The sequence below is a fragment of the Xiphias gladius genome, chromosome 1 (assembly GCF_016859285.1).
Source record: "Xiphias gladius isolate SHS-SW01 ecotype Sanya breed wild chromosome 1, ASM1685928v1, whole genome shotgun sequence".
Taxonomy (NCBI): domain Eukaryota; kingdom Metazoa; phylum Chordata; class Actinopteri; order Istiophoriformes; family Xiphiidae; genus Xiphias; species Xiphias gladius.
The window spans coordinates 14,928,872-14,955,947 of NC_053400.1; the positions used below are offsets into that span (position 1 = coordinate 14,928,872).

General features: G+C 39.0%; 3 protein-coding genes across 3 annotated transcripts; 1 reads left to right on the forward strand and 2 right to left on the reverse strand.

The window, feature by feature from the left end:
* Positions 1-331: 331 nt before the first annotated feature.
* On the reverse strand, positions 332-6,578 carry tfb2m (transcription factor B2, mitochondrial). Its single transcript, XM_040125371.1, has 11 exons — positions 6,390-6,578; positions 5,416-5,779; positions 4,103-4,286; positions 3,730-3,821; positions 3,407-3,560; positions 2,837-2,985; positions 2,431-2,520; positions 2,089-2,148; positions 1,838-1,986; positions 1,463-1,641; positions 332-1,199 (listed from the first exon to the last, which is right to left on the reverse strand). The coding sequence occupies exons 2-11, from the start codon at positions 5,701-5,703 to the stop codon at positions 1,174-1,176; spliced, it is 1,371 nt and encodes a 456-aa protein (XP_039981305.1). The 5' UTR covers positions 5,704-5,779; positions 6,390-6,578; the 3' UTR covers positions 332-1,173.
* Positions 6,579-6,814: 236 nt separating this feature from the next.
* On the forward strand, positions 6,815-15,742 carry LOC120788996 (saccharopine dehydrogenase-like oxidoreductase). Its single transcript, XM_040125385.1, has 12 exons — positions 6,815-7,120; positions 8,330-8,442; positions 9,235-9,315; positions 11,767-11,896; positions 12,186-12,235; positions 12,405-12,535; positions 12,825-12,942; positions 13,352-13,471; positions 13,635-13,691; positions 13,822-13,933; positions 14,330-14,411; positions 14,683-15,742. The coding sequence occupies exons 1-12, from the start codon at positions 6,922-6,924 to the stop codon at positions 14,771-14,773; spliced, it is 1,284 nt and encodes a 427-aa protein (XP_039981319.1). The 5' UTR covers positions 6,815-6,921; the 3' UTR covers positions 14,774-15,742.
* Positions 15,743-17,854: 2,112 nt separating this feature from the next.
* On the reverse strand, positions 17,855-27,007 carry gcfc2 (GC-rich sequence DNA-binding factor 2). Its single transcript, XM_040138417.1, has 18 exons — positions 26,576-27,007; positions 25,707-25,808; positions 24,707-24,946; positions 24,229-24,480; positions 23,780-23,880; positions 23,421-23,560; positions 22,966-23,149; positions 22,139-22,262; positions 21,611-21,662; positions 21,261-21,358; positions 20,761-20,960; positions 20,492-20,636; positions 20,236-20,357; positions 19,885-19,961; positions 19,503-19,569; positions 19,234-19,380; positions 18,945-19,081; positions 17,855-18,193 (listed from the first exon to the last, which is right to left on the reverse strand). Exons 1-18 carry the CDS (start codon positions 26,886-26,888, stop codon positions 18,061-18,063), a joined length of 2,634 nt encoding a protein of 877 aa, XP_039994351.1. The 5' UTR covers positions 26,889-27,007; the 3' UTR covers positions 17,855-18,060.
* Between the last annotated feature and the right edge of the window lie 69 nt (positions 27,008-27,076).

Here is a 27,076-nt window from a genome sequence, read left to right on the forward strand (position 1 = left end):
TGCTGCTGCTGCTGCTGCTGCAAAACCTACGGACGCCAGATGCACTGTCGCCATCTTCTGTCTGTTCATAGTTAATACGTGGATTTTTTTTTTTTTTTTCTTCAACGGCCATGTCTGACAGTACTGCAAAAAACTCAATCCAGTGTCTTTTCTCTAAATTGAACTATTTTCACCTTATGGTGCTGGTAAAACCGGCTTTTTTTTTTTTTTTTTTTACACTGCTCTGGGGATTTATACATTTCACTGTGGACTCCTCCACTCAAACTTTGAATCTAAAACCCAGTCTTATAAGACGCAGTCAATCAAATCTACCAAGCGGTCTTTACAGTAAAATAATTTATTTCAAAAGCTGTATTTATGTGCAGATGTATTACTGCTTAACATGTATGACATGAAACTAGACAAATGAAGTGCTCACAACAAATGGCCACATCATTCCAAAAATAGAAAAGATCTAAAAGGCATTTGACCAACCCAATAATTGACACTGTGTGTTCACTTTATGCAACCAGAGAAAGAAAGTAATAGATTTAGTCTGGCTAAAACCCCCAGACTCACCAAAATGAGAGCACTGATGGTGCAACCACATGCTACAACAGGCTCGAATCAGTTTCTTCCCCCACACTACATTATCAAAATTCTGATTTAATGATTTGTTTAAAAATTATATTAGACACACGGCTTATACATTACTTAAAGCATGAAATTTTAGGCAATGTACACAAGCTTATGCACTCACAATGAATATACAATAATATACAAGACATGAATCTATACAGTAAGAAACTTGATTTCCTTTACATATGCAATCCTCCTTGCTGCACACTTACTGCACTACTAATCCCTTCAACATGTCAGCCTGGAAAATTAGGCAATACAAGATACATGCAGACTTATGCTCTGTGAAGCTGCTATAACAATATAAGGTATACCGGGTAAGCAAAACAGCCGTTGTATCAGAGTGTATTACATGTCCATTTCTGAATTAAAATAATGTCATTTGCATGACCTGGTGCATCCATGTGACCAATTTTTTTCTCCTACTGACAATCAGTTCAATGAAAAGTGGATTACATACAGGATCTTGTGAGGGCCCAAAATAAACCATTTCTGCTACAGTTTTCGTCTCAAATATCAACTCATGGGAATCCTGGTTCAGCGCAACAGAGGGGGTCACTTGAAGTCGTTTCTCCATCGTCCTAAAGTAAGTTAGCCACAAACATTTTCATCATTTCAGTAACGAAAATATTTATACAGTCAAGTTCATTTCATTAACATTTTACTTACTATTTTATGCATTTCTTTATGTGTGCATGTCCTGTGTTTTATTACATCACATATTATATTTTTTTTACATTCCACAATCATTATACTAAATATATATATGTTCATATACACCTTTTTGGGTTTTAATTCCATAAATCTATACATGTGACCCATTTGTCTATATCTTAGCCCCAACCTTCTCTCTGTGTGTTCTCTAGAATCTCCTCATAAAGCCAGCTCTGTGTGAACTCTTGGCTCTTGTCCATCAACTGAAACAGCCGGAGATACTCCTCTGGATATACGTGTCCTGTCAGTATGTCCTCGGGCATCCCCATTTCGGATAACAGCTTACTCCCGCTATCTGGTGACCAGAGACTAGAAGAAAAAAAAATAATAATCATCTAAGAGGCAGAAAACAAGCTCAGAATATGTGTCGTAACATTACTACAGTATGGATGAACTTGGTGTGTCTGTAAGTCTTCCACTAAGAGCAGTTGTTTGATGCAACATAAGCAGTGCATGGGCTGAAAGCCTGTGCGCCTGCTTCAACATCTGTGTGTGTGTTGCTTACTTGAGCCTGTCGATGAGCTTGACCTTCCTCTTTGCCAGACACTGTTTGACCATCATCAGCAGAGTTGAAGCATTAGAGGGAGTGAGGCCTGCAGAGAACAGATCAGCCCGTGGACGCAGACGCACCAAGCACAGGTGGTCATTGGGAAGCTGAGGGGATAAAGATGTAAAGGAGGGAGGGGGGAGATGTTGTATTAAATGCACTATACCATTCAAGGTTACATAGCTACTACTGAGTCTACTCTTTCTTACCCTGCCTTTAGGACCAGTTACACTCTGTCTTGAAGACATCACAAATGACTCCCAGGGCTCCTGCAAAAAGAGATGAGGAGGTTGACAACTAGAACAGTTCATCAGATTTCTCCTCTTTATGTTGAAAATGTATGGAAACATGGAATTCTTATTGGTATGATCTCACACATTAGCTTGAATGAATTATCATGAAATTAAGCAATGTAAAATAGTTTTTTTATTTCTTAAAAAAAGAAAAGACTCCTGTTTTCACTGGAAACTAGTTTAAATGCCAATCTTACTGGTTTGAATACATTTACATAATTATCTGACTGTTATTTGCCATCCTCCCTCATACTGTACCTTGTGCAGTAGTTCGATATCACAGGCCATCTGCCAGAGGACACTGAAGGCTCTGTAGTGCATCATGTTACCTGGACGAGACACCAGTTTCTAATGGAGAAATATTTGTTAAATATTTTTACACAAGGATCAAAGAATCTGTCAGATTACGGATTCATTTAAGATACCAGACAGTAGTTTCCCTCAGTATCAACTAGTGATTGTGTTGTCAGCTTGGTTAGTAATTAAGTGTAGATCTGAGCTGACAGGAGGTGTGAGGACCAACCAACTTCATCCTCATGCAGACGCACACACACGCGCGCACGCACACACACACACACACACACAAGGTTAAGCTCTGATCCATAGACTGATACTCCTCACTCATTTCTTACAGATAGAGGTTAAAAGGCTCTCATTCTTTTACCAGGTATTCCTTCTCGCTTATGAAGAGGTTGAGCTCTATCCTTCCGTATCTGTAGACAGACAGCCGTTCAAACAAAGCATAAACCATCTTCAGCAGCATGCCACGCTCATTACGCTGGGGCAGGATACCCACAACCTTCACTGGGATGTCTAAAGAGACACACACACGAATACATTACCAAAGCACACACTTTGGAGGCATAGTATACTTTACAATGCACAATGTTCATTCAATTAAGTATATTATTGTATAAAAGCTACATACCAAACCATTACACTGAAGCAATGTGATTTTATATTTTACAAACCATTACTAATTATAAAAACGTATCTAAATGCTTGAAACCCGTGAGCTGTTGAAAAACTTGCAATAACCAAATGTTTTAGGTCTGTTAAAGGTTAGGATTCATGGCATTGCTTAATGTTATTATCCTAACATTAAGCAATATGACAAAGGTAGGATTTGTTTACAGCCAGAGAGACTCAACTAAAGGAACAAAGTCCCTTTTATTTGCATGTCCGTCTGAGAGAGTGAATTTGCTGCACTGTTTATGCTCATGTTTCTTCTCACCATCAGTCCAGCTCGCTTCTGAGATTCCCAGATCAGTGAACAGTTTGTCAGAGAACATGACGGGGGGTTTCAGGTTTCCACTGCCAATGGGATCTAGCTTAAAGTAGTCACAGTGAGCCACCTCCAGCTGACCATCAAGACGACCTTCCAACTCCTACAACATGAAAACATCATTTATTTGTCTAACTGCCACTTCATGGAAAAAAGATGAATTGAAGAAGTAACACCTGATATTTACTGTGATTTGGGTTAGAACAGGGGATAGGTTAAATCCCATGTAAGGATACAAAAAGTCGTTTGGTTCTTAGAAATGTTTGTCTTACCTGTAGATCGTGTAGGAAGGACCTATCCCCTTCAAGAGCCACAACTCTCTGAGCTCCAGCATTTAGCAGTGTCCTAGTCAACACCCCAGGACCTAAGAAAGACAGACAAAAACACAGCCTATCAAATTTGTTGTCACCAACAATAATAATAATAATATATTGTGCACAAACAATCAAACAATCATAAATTATTTTATAAATCATATAGATATACATATATTTCTCTATTGCAATCCAGTCAAAAAATGTTTAGTTTGTCAAATTAGATGAAAGTTAAAAAAATTAACTTACAGAAGAACAAAAGTTCATACATTAAATCTACCTTCATGTCTTGCTGTGACGTAAACTTGCTGTATACTGTATACATGCATACCTGGGTTACATTCAAAGATGACAGCTTTAAGCTCCTCAGGTCCTAGATGCTGTGTTACAAGTTTAGCCAGCTCTGGGTCCACTATGAAGTGTCTGATTTTTTTACAGGCCTGAGCACGGCGTACATTCTCTTCTACCTCCCCAAGGTCCAGGAAGTCATAATGGCACAGCGGACGACATTGGCCCTGAAGAAAGACATAGCGTGAAAACAATCAACAAATGAAAAAAAGCTCACAATACTTAAAGAACCACTGTCATTTTTTTCTTTTTTTTACAGTTTATTGCACAAAGTCAATATTTCTATCAATGCGTGCATTTTCTCCTCGCACAAAGCAGTAACTACTATATTGAGATAAAACCTTATCAATTGAAACTTTAAAGATCCCTGAGGCAAAATTGGAGCATTTCAACAGCAGACAGTAACAGAATACAGCACTCTAAAACACAATATGGATAAAAGTACAGCAAAAAAGGGTCAACGTAACCACAGCTGGATGGGGGGAAAACAATTAGGCTTGGTGCAAGGTCAGAGCAGATTTATGTGTTGTTCAGCTCAACGATCAAGGAAAAAAAGCTGAATAAGGCACAATATCAGACCATGTTGGTGAAGTAGTGAAAGAAATATGATAACAGAGGAGACTAAAGACATGCTGGCTGTTTCACATCTCCCAAGTAGCCTGTAAGATGTTGGTTATCCCCCCAGGAAGGTGCTGGGGAAAAGTATGTTTTGGCTCTTTTGCTTGCCCACTTGTCACTGCAACTGAAACAAATAACTTGAAAATTGGAGGATCATGGAGCATACTACTTTATGTCACCAGTTGGTCTCTAATGTCTTCTGATCAGGGTTTCTTGGTTGTTCCTTGCTCCAGACTCAAAACTACAGGAAACTGTTGCCATTAAAAGTCGTAACTCCTAAATTTTCTCCTGTCTCTCTCCTGTCGGAATTAAGATCTGTGGACACCTTATAAAAACAGCTCAACATCCATCTTTGTAAATTTGCTTTTTAAGTGGTGTTCTTTTTTTAATCCATTTTTATGTCTGTGATATCAATTATTAATATACTGTGTCTCCATTAGCAGTGGCTTTGTTTTATCCTTTCTAGAAAGGTGCAATGTAAATAAACTTGACTTTCTTACTTACATATACGAAAACACATCATATAAATACAACAAAAAAACTTTCCAATATTACAAAATTCCTTAAAGGCAGGAATTTTTTTGACAAGGTTATATATTTCACTACTTCTACACATACATCATAATGCAGGGGAAGATTAGCATCCCAAATCAAGCAAAGATAAAGATAAGTGCCTACCTGCACAGCCACAGCAGACAGGTTCCTGTGTGTAAGTGCTGCAGAGGGGGACGTCCTCTCTGTGCGGGGCTGCTGTGAACTTGAACCAAGCGTGGGCCGACCAGGACCTGAAGAGAGAGAGTCCAGGCTGTAGGCCCTTCTATGAAGCACAGGAGCTCCAGGAATACTGAGGCCAGAGGGACCTACGGGGGGCAACACTGCCTTGCGCAAACAGGATCTACTTCTGATGGTGTGGCAGCAAGCAGAGCGCATCACCAGCTCCACCACTCTACAGATCTGTATAGACATGGTGGACCAGTGGATGTATAACTACAGAGGTGGAAGGATGGAGAGAGATTCAAGGACCTCTCCAAGACGTCACTGCCTAGAGAGAATTTGGGAGGACAAGGGATGTTAATATGAACAACAACTTGCCTTGACAAAAAGCAACAGACATTTAAGAGACATTATTTTACATTTAAACATGTACTATCATTCTTAAAAATACTTTGGTAATTTGCGATAATCCACAAATACTTTATACTAAACTGTTCTAGCACCTAGCCAAGTTTTTAAATGTCCCATTTAGAGAGTCAATAAGATTTCTAAAATTAAAAAATAATCGACTGTTAATATCTAATTAAGATGAGATTAATGCTGTTAACAAAAACCTCTGTGACACGTGAGTACAATCTGCTCTGTTAGCACGTGGGCAGGTAAACTTCTTCTCCTTAACATTTTCTTGCTTAAACCTGACGGCCTCACAGGAGAGGTGTCCACTGTCCCTCACCCTGTAAGGTCACAGACTTTGGTCTGTGTTCAAAGAGTTACAAAGTAACTTGCCACGCTTGATGTTACATGAAACTGGTTCACAGTTTGAAGAAACTCATAACATCACTGTTGTTAGCCGAATAGCTAGCTGTGCGCTAGCGCCACTCAAAGCTACTGAACGAAATTAATTTAATGTGGTTTCACCCGGAGAAAAGCATACAAACCTGCTTGCAGAATATCTCATATATCCTAATCTTACGACAGCAGTGAATTTAAGTAGGCTCTCTGCGGTCTGCTGGCTGCTAAAATTCCGTGACATTGAGCCCTGATCATCCTGACCCTCCGGTGTCTGTTTTTGCAACACTCGTCTCGTGGTGTTGCTGGCGCATCTCAATTTCGTCATTGACAGGCGACACCTGCAAGAACCAACCAAAAACAAGAGGAAGTTGTCATGCTAACATGCGAAAGCTAAAAACATTAAACTAAATTTGGTAATAGTACACGCATTATCATATATATATATATATATATATATATAAGTTGCTCAGAAAATACACACTTAACACAACGCACTTTCTTTACGTGTAATTGTTTTGGTAACTAAATACTACAGCTGTACCGCATATTAGCATAATGTTGCTAGGGAAGTAGATAAAGGAGCGCCGTTAAAACCGCACGCAGTTAGGTCCTCCCCAGTCAGTCCATCAAAGCGAGTCCCACAGAGAGGTGAGCTCCTCCAGCCTGTCTGCTGTCACCATGGCGTGTGTTGAGACATCCTCCAACAGGCCGTACCACCTGGTTATCTTTGGAGCCTCTGGCTTCACGGGGCAGTTTGTGGTGGAGGAGGTGGCCCGGACTGTGTCCGAGGGTCCGAAGGGGAACCTGAAGTGGGCCGTGGCGGGCAGGAGCAAGCAGAAGCTGGAAAAAGTTGTGGAGCAGGCCGCCGGAGTCCTCAGTATGTACCTGAACAGTCCCAGTAGATTTGCGTAATTGCAGCAGGGACAGCTTTTAATTCAGTTGTTCAGCTTAGGTAACGTAAAGTGCAAGGATGTCGAGGTGGTGAATAGATTTTCTAAGAAAAATGTGTTTCTTTGTTTTTTACGGCAAAGGGAAATTATTTAACTCAAGACGACTAATCTATTCGAGTCTGATAATAATTAGTCTGACATGACTTTGACCCTAAACTCTGACTGAACTCCAAAGAATAGACGAGGGTGCAACAGCAAGTAAATTGTTTAATTTAAGATATTATTACTAGTATTATTTAGGGCTGCAACCGATGATGACATAAAGTAATGATAAATAATCAGTTGATCCTTTACTGTATTAACTGTTAAAAACCATATAACCACAGGGATTTATGTTTTACGTAATAAAGTTTACTATGCCAGTAATTTTCCAGGTTGATGATTTGTATCCATGCAACACTCTAAACATGGAAAAGGAAGTTCATCACTTGATCAAGACCAGGGAGCTATTCTGCTGCCATGATAGTAATGTGAGTTTCCAGAGGATTAGATAGTTATTCTGTTGTCCCCTCCTCTTCGGCTTTCTCTTCAGGGAGTGTACAACAGCTGATGGAACATACCCGCTCACTGTACAATCCCTGTCCATGATAGCACAGACAACCAACAAGTCATTCACTGAGGACTGAAGACTACAAATTGTCTCTTTAAACTGAAATTGGTCTTTTCTCCCACAGGTCCCAGACAGTTAAAGTAGCATATTTAAAAACAGCTTCTATTGTTTTGCAAGTTCTTTCCTTTTTAGGCCACTTACAGTTTGTCTGACAATTGTTTTATATCCACTTTTGAGGCCTGTGTATTATTCAAATACATTATCAGACTTTCAGGGGACATTTCTTATAAAGGCTAAACAGCTGAGGGAATTTAGAGAGTTAACTGCTATGCATCTTTGGTTGGGTAGTAATAGTTTAATAATAGTGGCATAATAGAGGTAATCCCACTGAGTTAACTGTCTAACAGTGAAAGTAAATGCAGCCAGTGCATCTTAATATAGCATCATGAGTATTTTTAATTGTGCAAACTATAAATATTGATATCTGATATATAGTATATACATATTATATACTATAGCACCTATCTTTACAAAGGGTGTGTCTGTGTGTGTCTTTGTGTGTGCCCGTATGTGCGCATGCGTGCAGGTAAACCCGAGCTGAGAACAGAGGTGGACATTATCGTGGCAGATGTAGAAGAGCCAGACTCCCTGGCAGCCATGTGCAAACAGGCCGTGATTGTTCTCAATTGTGTGGGGCCTGTAAGTAGGCAATGCCACAGAAATGTTTGTGCTTGTTTTTTTTTCCCACATAGAACTTGATCCTTGTAATGACAGAAACTGTTTTTTCCTCGCATTTTCTCACAACATTGTCATGTTGGCATCTCCCTTTGGCAATAGTGTAGCTCAACTTGTCACCATCTTTCTCTCTCTCTCTTGTCCTCTGTCCTTCCATTCTCTCCTCTCTCTCTCTTTTGCTTTCTCTCTCACACACACACAGCCGCCTTCATTTACAAAATGAATGCTACTGACTTACAGCACACAATAAGTCACATTGTCTCATAGTCAGAATGGAGAATAGGTTTCCAGCACCATTGCTTCAGGTCCTGTGCATCATTAAGGTTCTTGTTTCAGTTTCATGTTTTTATTTTGATAATGCAAATACACTCATCTTTTCCTGTATGAACATAAAGAGAATAAATCTGGTATTACCAGAGTGAGAAAGACCACAGTCGTAGCATTATTACCAAACATCTTACATAGTATTATAAAGAACAGAAACAAGAGTGTTAATCAGAAAAAATGTACCTTGCACTGCAAGTTGGTCTAATGTAGTATAACTTGAGTCAGTCTTGTTTAGAAAATTAACCAAATGAAGATTAGTTTGTTTAGTTTTTTTTCATTTTTATTATTAATAATAATCATAATAATCATAATAATAACTGGACTATAGTCAATGGGGAACTGGCCATCGACCAAATTCAAAAAGAAAGGGAAAATTTCAAAAAGTGTAACAGTTTATGAATTAATTAGTGTTTGTGTGTCTGTCTATAGTACAGATTCTATGGCGAGCCAGTGGTCAAAGCCTGTGTGGAGAATGGAGCCCACCATATTGACATCTGTGGAGAGCCTCAGGTGTGTACAGCACTGTATTTTTGTATTGAAATGTGTGTGTGTATTTGTTTTTGCCTTGCCTTCTATTTGGTTTTACCTAAATCCCCCACTTAACATGGCTGTTGCTTTTAATTTCATCGTGCATTTTAACTAAAGGAACACTCTAATATTGCAGTCCTCTCCTTCCATCACTTATGTGCCCAACGTGAATGACTGACTGAGGTGCTGAGCTCAAACGTGTTTTTTAAGCTTAAACAACAGAGATGAATTGTGCTAAAATTACTGACTTCCCTACAGTATTCCTTTTGCATAATATTTCTTTCATGCTGCCTCCGGAAATTGCATGGACATTATCCTGCAGGGGTGTATTCCAGAAGGCAGGGTTAGTGAAAACTCTGAGTTTGTTAACCCTTAGCTGAGGGAAAGTCTTCTGTCAAAGAAACTGAGATCACTTCAACTCAGACCCAGTTACTGTGGTAACTTACTCTGTGAACCTAAATTGCTCGCTACCTCCTCCTGTCAAGCCCGAAGAAGCTGTGTGACACAATGTGTCATTTCCTCATTCATACAGTCAATATTAAAGCACATATAGGAGCACATTCGCAGAAGTTTACATCGGGAGAAGATCAAAATCTCTGTTGTATAGGCTAATAGTTTGTAACCCAGGACCTGTCTTTACTGACAACGTTTTTTATGATCACTCAGTCCTCAATGTAAGGACAGTGACAGGGATCTCTGTAACTTACATTCAAACATATCATGGATTCAACCCGAGCTCCGAATAAAATCTATTCGCTGTCGGTCTTTATAACACTGACTCTTTGGACATTAAGCCACATGTCAGGTTGTCAGTCAATTCCCCGGCAGAGAAAAACATTTACCAGACTTTTATCACTGTAAAATAAAATCAAAAAAAAATCTCTGTTAAGCTTTAGAAACATAAGTGATTGGTCGCAGTGATGGAGCATTCCTGTCATAGTTATCATATCATATCGGAGATTGTGTGAATATTTCTGGAGTTAGGATGATCGTAGTGCACCGGAAAGGCTTTACAGTTTTGAAACTGTACTGTACATAAAAAACTATAGTTTAAAAGTGAGTTTTTGAATATAAGTTACATATAGTCTTAACTTTTTTTTAACAGCATATCAGTTAATATGTTTAAATTTACTACATGTTAAAATATACTCTAATATATAATATATAGAATATGCTCTTGTCCAGTATTTTTTAAAGTAAATATATAAACAGTATATAAACAGTTTTTCAACCGCAAATCACCAAAATTATGAGGCTGTCACTGGGTCAGACGATTAGATTCTATTAGATCATAGGTCTGTAAATAAACTTGTCTTATCTGTTTGATTTCAGCTTCTGCTACAAGCAGCACTTTGTCCATATCAAATTACAGCTGAATAAATATATTTAAAAATTTAATCTAACAAACAGTAGGATTCCAGCACTTTATTATCAATGAAGGAAATTCAAGTCTGCAAAATAATTTGGTGTAGTGGAATACACTGAATAAAATGTAATAGTGTGAACTTATTGAATCTTTTCTCCAACTCAGGCTTTTTCACTGCTGCTGCTGTGTTTTAAGATAAATGTGCATTAATGGCACTCATTAATATTTCTAGCTCCCCTGGATTAAAATGGAGGCTCTAACCTTTATTTGCCTGTGGCCATGAATCATAGTATCGTTGCCCCATTGACAATGGCTTATTTCACTCACCACGCATTCGCTTAACTCAAAGTGAACATACTCAGAGTTGACTGAGCTAACTCTGATCAGCTGTTCTGGAAGCAAAAACTCTGAGTTTGCGATCTCAGGGTTAGTCGCCTCAGAGTTCAGGGTTAGGCTCAGGGGAACGTCCCCAGATGTCCAAACATTGGGCTTGGCTGTTGTTTGTGTTTGGAGGCTTGGCTGTTGTTTGTGTTTGGATTAAATGGGAGACGTGCTGACTTTCATGCTGTAGCCTGTTAGACAAAATTATCCCTCTCTTGGCTGCACGACAGTGGTTTTCCCTCGCTGTCAGATGCCCGTTTGTGTAATGCAGCATGTCTCACTGAAACAAGGTCAGCACTCTGACAGCCTCACTTGAGGCTTTATGTGTGTTTTGAGGCTGTGTCTTTGTTCCTAACGGCTCTCTGAAACTATACAATATATCCCACCACTTTTATTACATCAGGACAGAACTATTCTAAGAAAGCAATGTTGACCTTTTTGCTAGATGTAATTTTGAAAAAATGCTAGCTCTTATGGTATGATTCTAATCTACTTTGTTTATCTGGTGTTTTTAGAAGGTGATCTTCACCGTGTTTTCACACTAATTGAGCATAAAGTACCACAAAGAATTCAATACAGTATAAAATAATCATTCATTATTTTACAGGCACACTAAAAAAAAATTTGTGTGTGTGTTTGTGCGTTTGTATGTTTGTGTGTTTGTGTTTCTGTCTGGCTTTATACAGTTTCTGGAGGGCATGCAGTTGAACTACAGCAGCCAGGCAGCTGACAAAGGTGTGTACATCATTGGGAGCTGTGGATTCGACTCTATACCTGCAGACATGGGAGTCCTCTACACCAGGGACCAGTTCAAGGGTAAGCAGATGTTGACATGCACACGTACAAATTCAGTATACATGCACATACAGACAATAGCATTTAAAATGGACCCCTCCTCCCACTGTTATGCAGTGGTCCATTCACTCTCTTTCTGTTGCTGTAATTAAATTATTCATTGTCATATTAGGCTCTGCCAAAATTGTGTGTGTGTGTGTGTGTGTGTGTGTGTGTGTGTGTGTGTGTGTGTGTGTGTGTGTGTGTGTGTGTGTGTGTGTGTGTGTGTGTGTGTGTGTGTGTGTGTGTGTGTGTGTGTGTTCATCCACAGGTACACTGACTGCAGTGGAGAGCTTCTTGACTGTCAGCTCAGGACCTGATGTATGTAACTACATTTCCCATAAGTCCATGCAGTGGAGCAGCTTGTTGACTGGCTTCATTTCCCCCCTCCTCTTCCCCACTTCTTTACACTCATTTCTTATATTATGTAACATCACATATTTTTCTCCTTATCTCAAATGTGTGTCGTTTTTCCTTTCTCCTCTATCAGGGCGGATGTATCCATGATGGCACGTGGCAGTCTGCCATCTACGGTTTTGCTGACAGCCAGAAGCTCCAGAGTGTTAGGAGGAAGTTTAATCACAAACCTCTCCCTACCTTTGGCTCTAAGCTTAGACGCAGGTAGGTAGATTAGTAATGCCTTTTTGGTTCTTTCAAATGAAATCAGGTCCTTTACTTTACTCAAAGGCACTTCACAAAGCAACTTTGCCAAATTCATAATAAATACTATATTGTAAGCTAATGGATTTTGAAATGTGCAAGCTAATTACACATTTCAGAACACCTTTTGGAGACAATACGTTGTTACTGGAGAAGTCCACATTTGGACTTTTTTTTTTGCATTCTCAATATGTTTTTGTGTGCGTGTGTGTGCGTGTGTGCGTGTGTGCGTGCGTGCGTGCATTTGCAGGGGAACACTGTTCTTCAGTAATGAGATCCAGCAGTATACAGTTCCCTTCATGGGCTCTGATCCATCTGTAGTGAGGAGAACTCAGCGCTTCCTGGCGGAGGAACAAAAGGCCACACCGGTCACTTTTTTTTTTTTTTTCTTTCTTTCTTTACATCCTCTCTCTTTATTCACACTTTGTTATTTTCCTCTAATGATTCACATGTAAATTTAATTCTTAGTAGGGGTTTCTTATAGAGAAGCATCACAGAGAACCTAGTGTTTCTAATTTCAGTTTAAGTATGACAGATGTGTTTTAATAATGGTTGTAGGTTTTTAGAAAAAGCTGGTTTTGAACTTGGCTGTGTTCATCAAAAATTGGATTAGTAACAAACTATGAAAATTTCTTGCAAACTATCATCAGGGTTAGCAGGAACACTACCTCAACAGTCTTCTTTTCAGATTAAGATGGCACCTACATGAATGCAGCATGTATATTACTGCCTCTGCTGTTTCTGGAGCATTATATAATCTGTGATTGTCAACCCTAGGTTCAGTATGGAGCGTATGCAGGAATAGGAGGCATTGGCAACATTATCAAGCTGATTTTTGCTGGCATGATGTTCTGGTTCTTAGTCAAGTTCAGTTTTGGACGCAACCTGCTCATCAAGGTAAACAAGCATGGCATGCATAAAAACAATACAATGACAATACAATTTACATTTCACAACTGACTATAACTGAATATACTAACTATTAAAAAATCACAGTACACATGCTTTGGAAATACTTTTAGTGCTTATGTCTGCCTGTTGTTTGTACCCACCGTCTCAGAACCCAGAGCTCTTCTCCTTTGGACTGTTCTCTAAGGCCGGACCAACTAGAAAGCAGGTGAAGTGTTGACAGCACCGGTTCTGTTCATGCATTTCCAACAAAAAATTAGTTCAAATAGTTAAGGATGCTAATAAGAAGATGCTCTGTTTTCTGATATGTGTTATGTGTGTATCCATGTGTGTATTAGATGGAAGCTTCATCCTTCCAGTTTGCCTTCTATGGAGAGGGATACACAGAGGGAGAGGACCCCTCGAAGGGAAAACCTAACGGCAAAATCCGCACACTGGTTCAGGGACCAGGTAACTGGAAATTACAAATCCTAGTATAAGTCGAGATTTTGTCCTTGATGTAACAAATGTGAAAACAATGATACTTGGGTTTCCCTCATTAAACAGTTTGGCATGTTATTATTTGCCAATTAATGTGGCTTTAGGGTGGTAGCTGATTGATTTTTTTGTTGTTTTTTTTTTTTTTTTAGCAGCATCCAGCAGAATCATAGAAAATATTTTTATTAAACCCTTCATAAATACAGGAACAAAACACTGTAGATAAGAATAACTTTAACCATGTTAGTTGTGTTAAATGCTAACTTGTTTCTCTCCTGTCCAGTTTGGTTAATGCGGCCAGTTACCCTGTCTGGCTGGGTTAACACCCTCCTTGATGTGTCTAATGGTACTTCTCTGTTTATTATTCAGAGTGTGGATATGTGGCCACGCCCATTGCCATGGTACAGGTTGCCCTAACAATCCTCAACGAATCCACAGCCTTGCCCAAGAAGTGAGTTATTACCCCTCAAATCTACTGCCTGTCCTGGAAATGACTGTACACTCAAATACAAATACAGCACACACCATGAATTTAGGAATTGGGTGATTTATAATCTGTGATTTATAATCTGTTTTTGTATATATATTTATTTCATATTTTTACAATACAGTGGTTTAAAATCCATGAATTCCACGAATGCCACTTGATAAAGTTTCTGAGACTTGGGTATGAAATTAATTTAGTTTTAAATTCAGTCCTTATTTTTATCCTTCATTTCTAGGGGAGGAGTGTACACTCCAGGGGCTGCTTTTGCAAAAACCACACTGGTCGACCGCCTCAACAAACACGGCATCCAGTTCTCTGTCATCTAAAGTTTGTCCCCTCCCTGATGTCGTACTCAAGGTTTTTCTGAGCACTTACTAATATGAATAATAACTGGGAAGTGTCCTACTTTAAAAGAGAGCTATTAAATCATGAGAGCTTTGACTAGAGAAGCAGTAAACTTTCAGATTAAGTTCTACCAACTTTTTTTTATGGTACTTTTGGCATTTATCCTTTTCGTTTGGTCAGAGTCTCCTTTTGGCTTGAATGCACAATAAACCCCCTGCCTGTAAAACAAATAGCACAACTGTGGCAGTGTTTCCTGGCCAAGGAGAGTAAAAGAACAGTTGTATAAATAGGTTTAACATGACACTCCAATGACATGATTATTGCTAATGAAAGAAGAATTTTGGTCAGCATTTTGTTTACTCCCTGTCTTTGAACAAAAATTTCTAGACTCTCCTTAGTTTCTACGCGTTCATGTTGAAGTCTGCCTGGGTTTTACTTAAACAGGTGTAGACAGTTGAAGACGATTTTAAAATTTCATGTTCCCTTTAATGGCCCATGTTGTTAAACAGCCACAGGCTGATCGCTTCATAATATTATCCGTAATGATCCCAGGTCATATTTACTGTGCCAGGGTAGAGGGTTGGTAAAGTAGGTTGAAATCAGATGTAGTGATCTGTGTTTAAAAAAAAATGTGTGGACTGTTCTAACAAAAAACAACTGTCAACTTTAACTGTGCAAGAAAAGCAAACTTCTATAATCTTTATAAGTGTCATCCTTGTAACATACAGTAACTTTATGTTTGCAAGGACATTACTCACAAAGTAGCACTAACATGGTAGTCGTACATTTGTTGTTCTGGTTCAGAGTGAAGCTGTCGTTAGAGCATTAGAAATCTGCTGTGTGTGCACGAACATGCTTGCCTTTCCTGGCCTGGTCTGTAAGTTAAAAATCCTGATTGCTTGGTTTTTGACAGATAATAGTTGGACTATCATTAAATCACCCTACTTGAGTGTTTGTTTTTTTTGTAGCTGAATGTTGCAACAGGTCACCTATCCAAAGCTTGCTTTTGAGCCTTGTCAGAAAATGCATCCAGCTGTTTTTGTGCAAAACGGCACAAATTACGCCATGAAACTGAAACTGAAAAGATCCTCTCTGCTTTTTAGTTAAGAAGTGTGTTAAAAGTTTGTTTGTTTTTTAAATCTGAAGACATTTTTTTCACTCATATGGACTGGAATAATTTCACCAACAAAGTGATGAGATTGATCTCAGTCGACGTTTTGGGAGGTTGAGCATTATGTGCACTTGCAAGGCTATGTTTTGGAGTTTTGTTTTGGTGTGCTTTGCTTCATATGAGCCTCAGAAATAAAGCCAACTCTGCTAACAGAAATAAGTCTTGATTCTTTCTCACATGTTTATGGGAAAATATCAGTAACGCACATTATGCATTTTTTAGTGGAGGTTTTTAAGATCAGTGGTTTTTAATTATGGTTTGTTTTGGGGTTTTTTTTAAATAATTTATATATATATATATATATATATATATATATATATATATATATATATATATATATATATATATATATATATATATATATATATATATATATATATATAATAGTAAAAATTATAGAGATTATTTATAAAGTTAGAAATGACAAATGAGTCAGGAATGGCTGTAGAATAGAATAAAATAATTAAAAGATTTAAAGAAAAGAAAATTTCCATTTCTACACAACTTTCCACTTTGCATGCAAAGCCTTTGTTTTTCTCTAAAGACAGTGTATGTCACAACTGGTTGAAGGACAGGCAAGAAGCACAGAAAGCTCTGCCACAAAGGATTTTCAAAACACACGTTGTCAGGGGAGACTTCAAGCATTTTCACTGCAAGATTCTCAAGGTAAAGTTTTTCAAGCTTTTTCCAGAATCCGTGACCATTGTGGATATACCAACCTGATGGCCCACTGAGAAAATGTCCACTTGACTGATTGATTCTCTTTTCAACTGCTCTCCCTTGAGGCTGTTTGAGAGAGACTTTTTTGTTTGGGGCTGCCAGAACAACTGTACTGTATTCACAGGTTTGAACATGGCCGATATGGCCTTGCTAGCCTGTTGATGGTACTGTGGACTCTGGGACAGTGGGTTGGCCAGCCCATGTTCCAGAGCTGTATCTGTGTGGGGCGTTATATTGCAGTGGTCCACCCTTTGATCTTTATCAGGTAAATGTTTAAACTGATTTTCTACTGTAATGAAGTCAGACCTGTGACAATAATAAGATCATTTACTTAACATTCTGCCATGCTTCCATTTCCAGGTTCAAGCCCCTGAAGTACCAGGTGGCACAGGCCCACGAAAACCTCTGTTAGACTTCAACTCTGATTTTGTATTGGTGGTTAGTGGAAATAACTAATTGGGGCAAAATGCAGCTGAGCACAAGCCTCAGTCCATGTAAATGGAAATGTTGTGTCAGCACAGGTGTCCTCATGCATCATTTGCCGCCTTAATGAGTAGTAAAATGACTGTCATTTGTCATTGTTTGGTCGTACAGTGATGACATGTCAAACTCATTAATCCAGATGATGATTCATGTTGAGCCAAGCTGAGTTGATGAATTAGGGACTTGGTTGGACTGTTAGGCTCTTTAATCTATAAAATCTGTATGTAACAGAGTAATAACTTGAAATAGTTAGTCAAAGCTGAATTTTTGTCTACTGTCGGGATTATGGATTTCATACTACAGTGAAAGACTTTAGGATGTTTTAATGGGATTTGTTGTTATATTTCACAAATCTTATCTAATCCTCCATGTATCCAGATAATTGTAATTATGACATCCTGTCATTATTATATTGAACTAGTCGACTTGGCATATTTAGGGTGGCTCAGACTGAACTGGAGCTGACCTGTCATATTGGTTTCCATGGTGACAGCTGCTAAAACCATCCACCTTTATATACAGTAATTGAGTGTAACATCTTAGAGAAGTGGCTCCACTATACGTTGGTTTTTGTCTAACTTCAAAGTGAGATCATAATTATTACCAAGTCAATTGTATCAGCACGGTATTAGCAAATCAAGTAAAGAACTGTAAACATGAGAGGGAATTCTAAATAAAACTCTAGATATATTAACAAAATTCAAATATTTATTCATAAAAGTACAGTTATCTCCCGTACAAAACAGACAGAAAAATGTTCATGACTAAAAATTGTAGGAAGGGGAATTAAATTATATACATATTTTCCCTGGTTTTTTCCTTGGCTAACAAGTAATTTATAACATTCGTTGCCATACACTTTATGCTCCAAACACATTCCACAATATTTGTTGTTCATACTGTCTCTTGGTTCAGCAGCTGGTGAGAGTAGATGACATCCTCATAGTGGTACTTCTCTGCTATGGCCATGATAGAGTCATTGCACCTGATTCTGCTCAGAACCTGCAGCACTTCAGCCACAGCAGACCTGCAGTGGACAGGGAAACAAATCTGGATTAGAAAATTACAGTCATATTGGTGTTCTAAATGTATGAAGAAAAGTGCGTTAATTTATAAAGATAACCACTAAATAAACTAAAAAAATCTGTCATGGTTTGCCGAAGTTGTGAAACTGCAATGTCACATGAAGGGGGAATAGGGAGCTTTTTTTTTTTTGTCCAGCTGCTGGTGCATCATCAAGTATCAGAATCAGTAAGTAAGATTTGGGATTTAAAAGGCAATAAAAAAATAAAGGGAATTCTTGTATAGTTACCCAGCTGATTTAAAAAAACAAACAAAAACAACACAAGCTTTATCTGTGAAAACAAACTCTCCAAAATGTTCCCTTCAGTAAGCCCAACTTGTGACTAATGAGAACCCACCGACCCACTAGGTCTTAGATGATGTGATATGATGCAGTACCTCCAGCTAGAAAAAAAATTAATTTGCACTAAGAGGTAATATAAATAAGTTGTATTTGTTAATACAGTAAAGACACCCTATGGCATTCTTTTTTTGTTTAAGTTTTCCTTTATGTCATTTTATTAAAGCATTCTGTACTGCATAATGTACTAAAAACTCCAATAAACAGAATATTAAAGAAAAAGGAAACTTAATTATATAATATTTATATGAATTAAAATGTATAAGTTTTTTTTTTCATTTCATGGACTAAGTTGACCTTAAAGCAATTCCAAAAGCTTTTTCTTTCGTATGGAAAAATGCTGTTTTTAAATCACCTAGTGTTTGTATCTTTAGGAGACTGTTGCTTGCAGATGGTATGAACTTTCTGAACAAGGTGGTTTTCAAAGTTCTGGAGCTGAGGCAAACCAATGCTCTCTCCTTTGAACCAAGAGAGCGGAAGACTATCTGCTATCTGGAAAGAGAGAGAGAGGGTGGTGTGAGGTTAAGGGAGAAAAAAGACCAGACAGTGAGGGAGAGACCACCAACAATCAGATCATTGTCAAGACCAAACAGAGACTGGTGCATGGAGACAAATTCCACATTAAAAATGGTAAATCAAAATACCTTTTTGCATGTAAGGACAGTATTGTTGGATTGAGGCTGACTGCACAGACTGATCATCAGGTATCGGTTCAGCAATTTGTCCAACATCAGTTCCTTCAATACAGTCTCAGGAAGCAGCAGATCCCATTTCCCCATGTTACCTAGTAGCTAATATAAACACAAAACAACTCTGGTTAACAGCTTGGCAGAAATTAGGTCCCCACTTGGAGAGACTTAGACAATATAAGATACACAAGTGAATTAAAAACATGTTTGTTAGAGAGCAGTACTTTTATGCCCATCCAGAACTGTTGTTCCTTGAAGCGACTCTGGGGAGACAACCTGTCTTCTAGGAACCTGGATAGAAAAACACACAGCATAAATAATAGATGAAGAGACCATAAAACATCATAAGATAATTTGACACTATTTTGATGTGATTGAGTAGAGACATATGACGTATTACAGTCTATACTGTATGCTGGACAAGGATAAGCAGAAACGTCTTTGTCGTAAACAAGGAGGAAGGTGTATAAGAGCGTGAAATCACTACGTGTTAAACTGTCCTTAACAAGAGGGACACTGAGGTGGAGTCAAACCTGCTCTCTCATTGTTCGTCATTCAAATGATCACTTAATGCTCAAACTGTATAAGGCAAAAAAAGAAACTGACTTTTTGGGGAACAGAGGGATGAAGACATCTTCATCTACACAGCTCCTCAGTCTCCTGACCACAGCCTCTATAAATGCCTGCACAGGACAAAAACAAACACCGTTAACACAGACATGCTCACATACTGTGTAGCTGACATGCAAATTATTGCATATTTATGTATTTTAGGTTAACATTGTTTTTTTATATCACTTCTTGTTAGATATTAGACATTTTAAACATCAATGTAGAGCTCTGAGCTTATTGCTTGAGTGAAACTTTTAAACATCAAAAATTTGCTAAAATAGCAGTAAAGGATGATTTTAGTGTTGACAAATGCATATAAGCCTGATGTGAAAGTGCTGGCTTCACCTTGACTGGTTTACTCTGCTCGCCCCCAAAGATGGAATAGTCCTCCTTCAGTCTGTGACAAATATCAGATAGACAGACCGACTGTTGGCATGACATGGGATCCCACACCAGCTCCACAAATCCTAGGCAACAGAGCAGAGCAAAAACGACAGGCAGAGTTTGATGTATTTAATAGGGGGTGGATAGGTACATGTGCGTGAATAAGAATGGGAAAAGTCAGAGAACATGCCTAAGTGTGCGTGTGTGTGCATGTTACCAGTTATTTTGGGCAAAACAGTCTTTTCTATGACATTAGACAGTGTCTGTCTGTCTATATTCTCAAGCTCTTCATGGCCATGTCCATGGCAAAAGGTCTCCACTGCTGTGAACCATGGGAGGTTTTCAAAGTCCCCACTGGCATCCTGAGACACGCACACACACACACACACACATTACATTAGATACATAATGTCATATGTTGTGTGAGGTCACTTGTGTGTATGTAAACTTAAGCCTCTGTGTTTGTGTGGCCCAATGTGTAATTACTTTTAGTGGGTTCCACGCCAGTAGCTGATGTCTAATGATGGGGTTCAACAACTTGGGCAGACACAGAGAGATGTAGGCACTGTGGTAAGAGTCTGAGTAAGATCTTCTCCATTCTTCAAAGCGAGACAGAATCTTTTTAACCTCGCAGAAGTCATCCTGGACGTCAGAAAACACTGCCCGGGATCTCAACAGGATATCAGCTGGAGAGGGAGCAGAGAGGGAGGAAAAGAAAGTGAGAGGAAAGCAACAAATGGATCACTTAATGGACATAGTATGGTAAGATTTTTTTTTCTGTTTTCTACTACTTGGGTTTTGCTGAAATTTTTAACATAAAAAGTGAAAGAAAAAGAGACCGGAAGACCAAAAGACAAAAGAAAAACTTGCAGTAAGTAGAGTAAAGACTTATATTGCAGCCTGGCAGAATCTTACTTTACTGTTCAGATAAAACATTTAAGCTTTCAGTTAAACAGATGAGAGCTCAACAACCAATTCCTCCTTACCCATCTTCTTTTGCAGCTGCTCTTCCTCTTCTGCTGAAAGTGTGGTGTCTTCAGGAATATTAAAGTCTTCCTTAGCTTTAGCAGCAGTGCCTGCCACACTGGAACACACAAGACAAATATCATACAAATATCTGTGAGGAGTAGAGTGGAGTACCTATTTCACAGAACTTGTACATACCCCAATTTGTAATATTTTTTTACTGGACTTTATTGAATCCATTTTGTAACCATTCCTAATTTACTATTTCAGAAATGTTGTTTATGTACAGAATATATTTAATATAAAATATGAAAAAAGTAATAAACCAAAGAAGGACATTTTATCTTGAAAGATATTTTATTACGCTCACCCTTGGGTTTCTGTTCCATTGGGTGAGCTTCCACTCTGCTCATCTGTGCTATCTAAAAAGAAGTGAGATGAAAAGTCCACTTAATTTAAATATTCCTTCTTGGAGACATTTCATCTTCCACTGCGAGGGCTTCTTAAATATTTCCAGGGTGTTCACTATGAACCTGAAGTGAAATTCCAGAGAGTTTCTGTAGCCTAAAAAGTTCCTCCTGGGAAACAATGTAAAGAGAGGAGTAAACCAGTTTCACTTACTTCTTTTGTGTCTTGCTGTTGTTGCACTGACACAATGTAATCACTTAAAGAATTGACCCACACTCTCAAATGTAGATTTAAAAAGCCACACGAGACTTCAGCTTTGTCAGTGGCTTTCAATTAACCAACGTAATCTCTTACTGACTAGGTTTTAGAATATCAATAAACACACAGCCGTGGCTTATGCTGCAACTACATATAAACCACAAAAGGAATGTTTACACTTTTATCACAAATGCACATACAGACACAGGGACACACAAATGCACAAACTCACAGCTGAGCTGCTGCAGGCGGTCAGCCTGCTCCTTCACCTTCTGTCTTCTCTGAGCCAACAGTGCCTCCATCTGGTCAGACAGCAGAGTGTGAAGCTCCAGTTCCAAAGAGTTGATCTCAACAACCTACAGTCAACAAATTATTCTCAGTCAGAAAATAGTCACCATTTATCTCCTAAGGGGGACCATTAATGTTCCCTACAGGCTGCTGGTATTAGACAAAATCTCTTGATAGATGAATAATGTAAAATCTAATGAACAGATATTATTCTCTTTCAGTTTAGCACCCTCCAAGGCTCGACAGCCGACTTGGACCGCTGTTAACCGCCATGGTTGCCCTGGTTGGCCTCGTTTACAACCACTGGTCATCACTTGCCTTCGGTTTAGAACTTTCTGGTGACACAGTGATAGTATTTATTTTGCCAAATGAGTAAAAAGGTGTGCCGGGCTGTCTGAGTTTTACACAGCGACAGTTCAAACAAAAATAAACGTGTGTTATGAAAAATCACTTTATGATAACTGAAATATGCAGTATAGATAGTTGGGACCATGATCACACCAGTTATTAATAATCAAAATATAGTAACCATTTCATCAACATTGGCTACCAAAACTTTAAGGTTAGTTATCAGCCTGGCAATCAGTAAAACCTATAGTTTGTCCCTGCCACCATATCTCACACACACAGCTGTTTGATAAACTGTCATCATCTTGGAAGAGAAAAATGTAAGTTTCTTATTCTATTAACTCTAATAATTTCATTGACATCTTTGCTTTTATGAGATAGTTAACAGTAAAGATAATTTGGATACACTTATTAATTTCTGACCTTCTCCCGCAGACACTCCACCAGGTTGTGGACATAGAGGGTCATGGTCCGGTAAAACATCAGCTGGCTCTCTGAGGAACTTTCCTCCAGAGTCTCCACTGAGGTTTTAGCGTTCTCAACATCCCCCTCCATCCTCCTCAGGTCCGCCTGTCGTGCTCTGTGCACCTCCTTCAGGGACTCCAGTCTAGAGAGGAGGAAAAAAATAAATAAGACAGAGGTATAAGTGTGAAGTGAGGAAAACGTTTTTTGTATGCTTGATTACAACACTGCGTGGCATTGTGGGGTAATAAAAACAGCAGAAAGGAAAATTTATTGGGAAAAATGAGCATGACAGTTTAATTTTGACCTCGGGAAAATTGTTAGGAAATACAAATCTGATCCAAAACCATTATATTACTAACATTTCAAATCATTATGATGTGATATTAAGGCAGATATAACTAGAATAAACCTACTTCCCAGTGATTCTCCTCTTGACCATTGAAACACTGATGAGAGGAAGGGTTTTTGGGATTCTGACCCCTGCTGATTTCTTCTTTTGTCTTTGTCTGTCTTGTCTGCTGCTGTAGCTGCTGGATTCACTGCCAGATGGGCTCTGAGGAGAAGAAATTTAGAGGATAAAGGATGTCAAAGCTGCAGTACAGAGGGGAGTTTCTACACTGGTAGAAGGCTTGAGTCTTCAGAAAAGGGAGACAATTCTGCCACACGCACAGTTCTACTCTAGATGGGACAAGAGAGCAACACAGAAAGAATGTGACACAGAAAAATTAAACAGTAAAAACAAGACAATAAGATGTTCAATGGACCTTCGTACCTGTTCTCCTGGAAGTCTCTTGACTCCCTTCCCAATTTGTGTCTCCTCCCAGAGTTCCTGCTCTTCCCCATCAGTACCCGACAGACTGCCATCACTTCCTCCTAAATTACACAAAAAAACATACAAATATTCACAAAATTTGGTGCAAAGCAAGCAGAATTATTCAGGTAGGCTTACTGTTATGTAATTTTCAAACAAGAGATCATTCTAGTTTAATCCTGCTGCTACTGTAGTTTGACAGCTGTACTTATTCACATGCTCATAAAAAAGGGATGACAAAATGCCAATCCCATGTTATGCTAGATATCCCCAATACAATAATATTGGACCAATACTGCTGCTTTTTTAAACTGTTACAAATTGGCAGCTGATCTATTTATGAATCAAAACATATATTACGTTAAAGGCCTACTTTTATCCCCTCTCCCCTTTCTCCCTCTGTCTCATACCTAGCTTCTCAGCAATCCTCTCTCTGATGCTCTTCAATCGTGGGGCAAACTCGATTCTTCTCTCATGATCATCTGGCTCGTCATCATCATCATCATCAACTCTGTCTTCTTCATCGTCCCTGCTGTAGTGATCCGGGGTGTTACTAGCGGAGCTCTGGCCATCTATGCCCAGAGGAATGAACTCTTTCTGGGCTCGATTGGCACGACGCTGGCTCCTGGCTGCCCGGATCTCTTCAGCGTTAGGAATAACTACTGTAAAGACAAATCGACAGACATAAAAATGCAGAAACATGCATGCAGACAAATACACAGGCAATGTACTCTTTGTGCACAACTGTGATATCCGATGTGTTTATAACACACTGTAATAAACTTGTAACAACCATCTATGGATTTAAAACACCCAAATGCACACTCTTTGTCTCTGAGAGTTTTTCTCTCTGACATAAGCACACTATAGTAACACAAAAACACACACCTCGCTTGGCAGTAGAGCGGCTACAGTCTGAGGAAGAGCTAGCTGAGGGAGACCTGGCACCACCCTCATCACTGTTACTGACACTGTCATCATTGTCGCCATAGTCATCATCATCATCATCGTCATCATCATCATCGTCATCATTGTCATCATTGTCATCATTATGGTGCAGACCATGTGGTGAAGCCTGACTTTCATAATCTTGCCTGGGAGAACCAGATGGTGGGACACCTACACCCTCTGGGGGGGAGAGAGGAGAGGAAGACATTTTAAAGTATGATGATGTTGGCCACAATTATCGCATTATTATCTAGATAATTACTGAAATAAGATGAAAATCTTTAATTTGTTTTTATTACATTAATGACTACGACATGTTAAGTTTGTTAGCTGAAAATTCAACATTTTCAACAGATTATCAGAGTTATGTATCAGCAGCACCTGTTTGAAACCAAAATTCCTCTGTACCAGACCAAATCTGGTAATGTGCTAATGCTTCCCCGAACTGTTTCCATGAATCCATAAATAAAGTTATGTCAAATTATAGTACAATCAATTGTATTTTTTATCAGAATAAACACTTTCCAGTTTATTAGATACATTGAGAGATGTTCTGGTATATATCAGATATATCAAAGAATATATCACTATCCATACAAACATGAACATTCTACTCCTGACGAGGGTAGGATTCATTGCAGAGCTGTTGCATTAGACTCCCTTTGTTTTAGTTGTCTGTACCTGATACTCTATCTATTTAGGCAATATATCCATCAGGCACTGTCACATCCCTAATCAGGACTAACTGTGGATCTGGATGCATTCGTGTGGATGCAGATATTCTGCCTGCTCAGTGAAACTTTTTTTTTTTTTTTTAACACTCTACACATGCAAACATGTATTAAATGCACGCATACTGTATCTGTACATAATGCTACATCTATCATGCTAGTGTGTAAGGGTCATGAGCGTTTTTAATACGATCCATTCATGCACCCACCTGTGCTGTGGATGGTCTTGGCAGGTGAAGCTTCCTTCCTCCTGACTTGGAACAGCACAGCTTTATCAGAGGACTTCTTCAGTTTAAATGTTGGTTCTTCAGCTAAGACAGTAAGAAGAAAACCAGAAAGCCATGAGTAAAATCTTGCTGTTGAGCCCCCATTGACCCTCAACTACCACCCTCTGTACAGTGTTACACCCTGTTTCCACCGCATTCTCATTATATACAATGCACACAGTAGTATTCGTATACTAACTTCATTACCAGAATCTTAGAAACCAGCTAGTTCTATGCTGGAACAATACTCCCTAGCCATAGGTTGTCTGTGTGTCATTTTCTTTTTAGTTGATTCAGCTTTATCTATTTTGACAAAGGGCTCCTCTATAAGACAGAGCCACTACCTTGGGCTAATGCAGGACCCGTTTAACTTGATAGTGAACTTTAGACGTGCATATTCCCTGACAAATTTGCAATTAATCAAATTAATTAAATTACTGAAATATGACATGCAGTGAACACCTGGGGCTTTTGGAGCCCCTGGAGATCTGGAGTCAGTTGACACTTTGCTAAATCTGTGCGCAAACGCAAAGGTGACAGAGACAATGTAACTCGCGATAAAATCCAATAACAACAATTCTGATCAAATACAGTGTATTCTGTCAATATTTCTGTATTATTTTTAGCCTCACTAACACACCACAAATCCTCACTTCTGTTGAAAATTTAAGGCGAATTACCTGCATATTTTCTTTGCCTCGGACGTTGCTTTTACGTCCGTTACCAGCTGTCTTTGAGTTAACGTCTGACTGAGGTCCATCTTTCACAATACTGACTTCAAAACGCTACACTTACACTTAGTTAGTAGTTACCTTCTTTGTCATGAGAGAAACTGAGGACGGAATTTGTTTTCTTTTTCCCTCCATCTTTGTCTCTGATCTTCTCCTCTTTTGCTGCTGTCAGTTCCAGCGTGTCCCCGTCGCCGCCGTCCGCCTTTGGAGGCGTCGTTTCATGCTTCGAGCTGCAAGAGATGCCGCGGCCCTGGGCCACTTTGGACTGTTTATTTACCACTGGCGGAGCTTTCTCTGTCTCCCCTCCATCTCCGCTGTTCTTGTGCTGGTTCTCCTCGTCACTGGAGCTCTCTTTCCTCTGCCGAAAGTTTCTCCGGGGTTTTTTGTTAAACATTTCGTTCCACTTTCCGTGGAATTAAGAACTGGGTTGTAAACTAGAAGTGAAGCGTGGTACGTCACGTCGGAAAATGCTTGAAGAAGTCGCAAGATGTAACGTAAAACAGCTGCAATGCACCATGGGCGATGTAGTGAGCGTGTAAAGACTAACCAAACGGTGTAAAAAAAATAGGCAACTTTTCACAT

Excerpts from the sequence above, each read along its gene's own strand:
- tfb2m (XM_040125371.1), bottom strand. The coding sequence starts at position 5,703 with ATGTCTATACAGATCTGTAGAGTGGTGGAGCTGGTGATGCGCTCTGCT. Across the intron at positions 4,287-5,415 it reads TGTCTGCTGTGGCTGTGCAG|GGCCAATGTCGTCCGCTGTG; the intron begins GTAGGCACTTAT and ends GTCTTTCTTCAG. Across the intron at positions 1,200-1,462 it reads AGAGAACACACAGAGAGAAG|GACGATGGAGAAACGACTTC; the intron begins GTTGGGGCTAAG and ends AACTTACTTTAG.
- LOC120788996 (XM_040125385.1), top strand. The coding sequence starts at position 6,922 with ATGGCGTGTGTTGAGACATCCTCCAACAGGCCGTACCACCTGGTTATC. Across the intron at positions 9,316-11,766 it reads ACATCTGTGGAGAGCCTCAG|TTTCTGGAGGGCATGCAGTT; the intron begins GTGTGTACAGCA and ends GGCTTTATACAG. Across the intron at positions 14,412-14,682 it reads TCCACAGCCTTGCCCAAGAA|GGGAGGAGTGTACACTCCAG; the intron begins GTGAGTTATTAC and ends CTTCATTTCTAG.
- gcfc2 (XM_040138417.1), bottom strand. The coding sequence starts at position 26,888 with ATGTTTAACAAAAAACCCCGGAGAAACTTTCGGCAGAGGAAAGAGAGC. Across the intron at positions 23,561-23,779 it reads AGAGACTTCCAGGAGAACAG|AGCCCATCTGGCAGTGAATC; the intron begins GTACGAAGGTCC and ends TCTTCTCCTCAG. Across the intron at positions 22,263-22,965 it reads TGGAGTGTCTGCGGGAGAAG|GTTGTTGAGATCAACTCTTT; the intron begins GTCAGAAATTAA and ends TGTTGACTGTAG.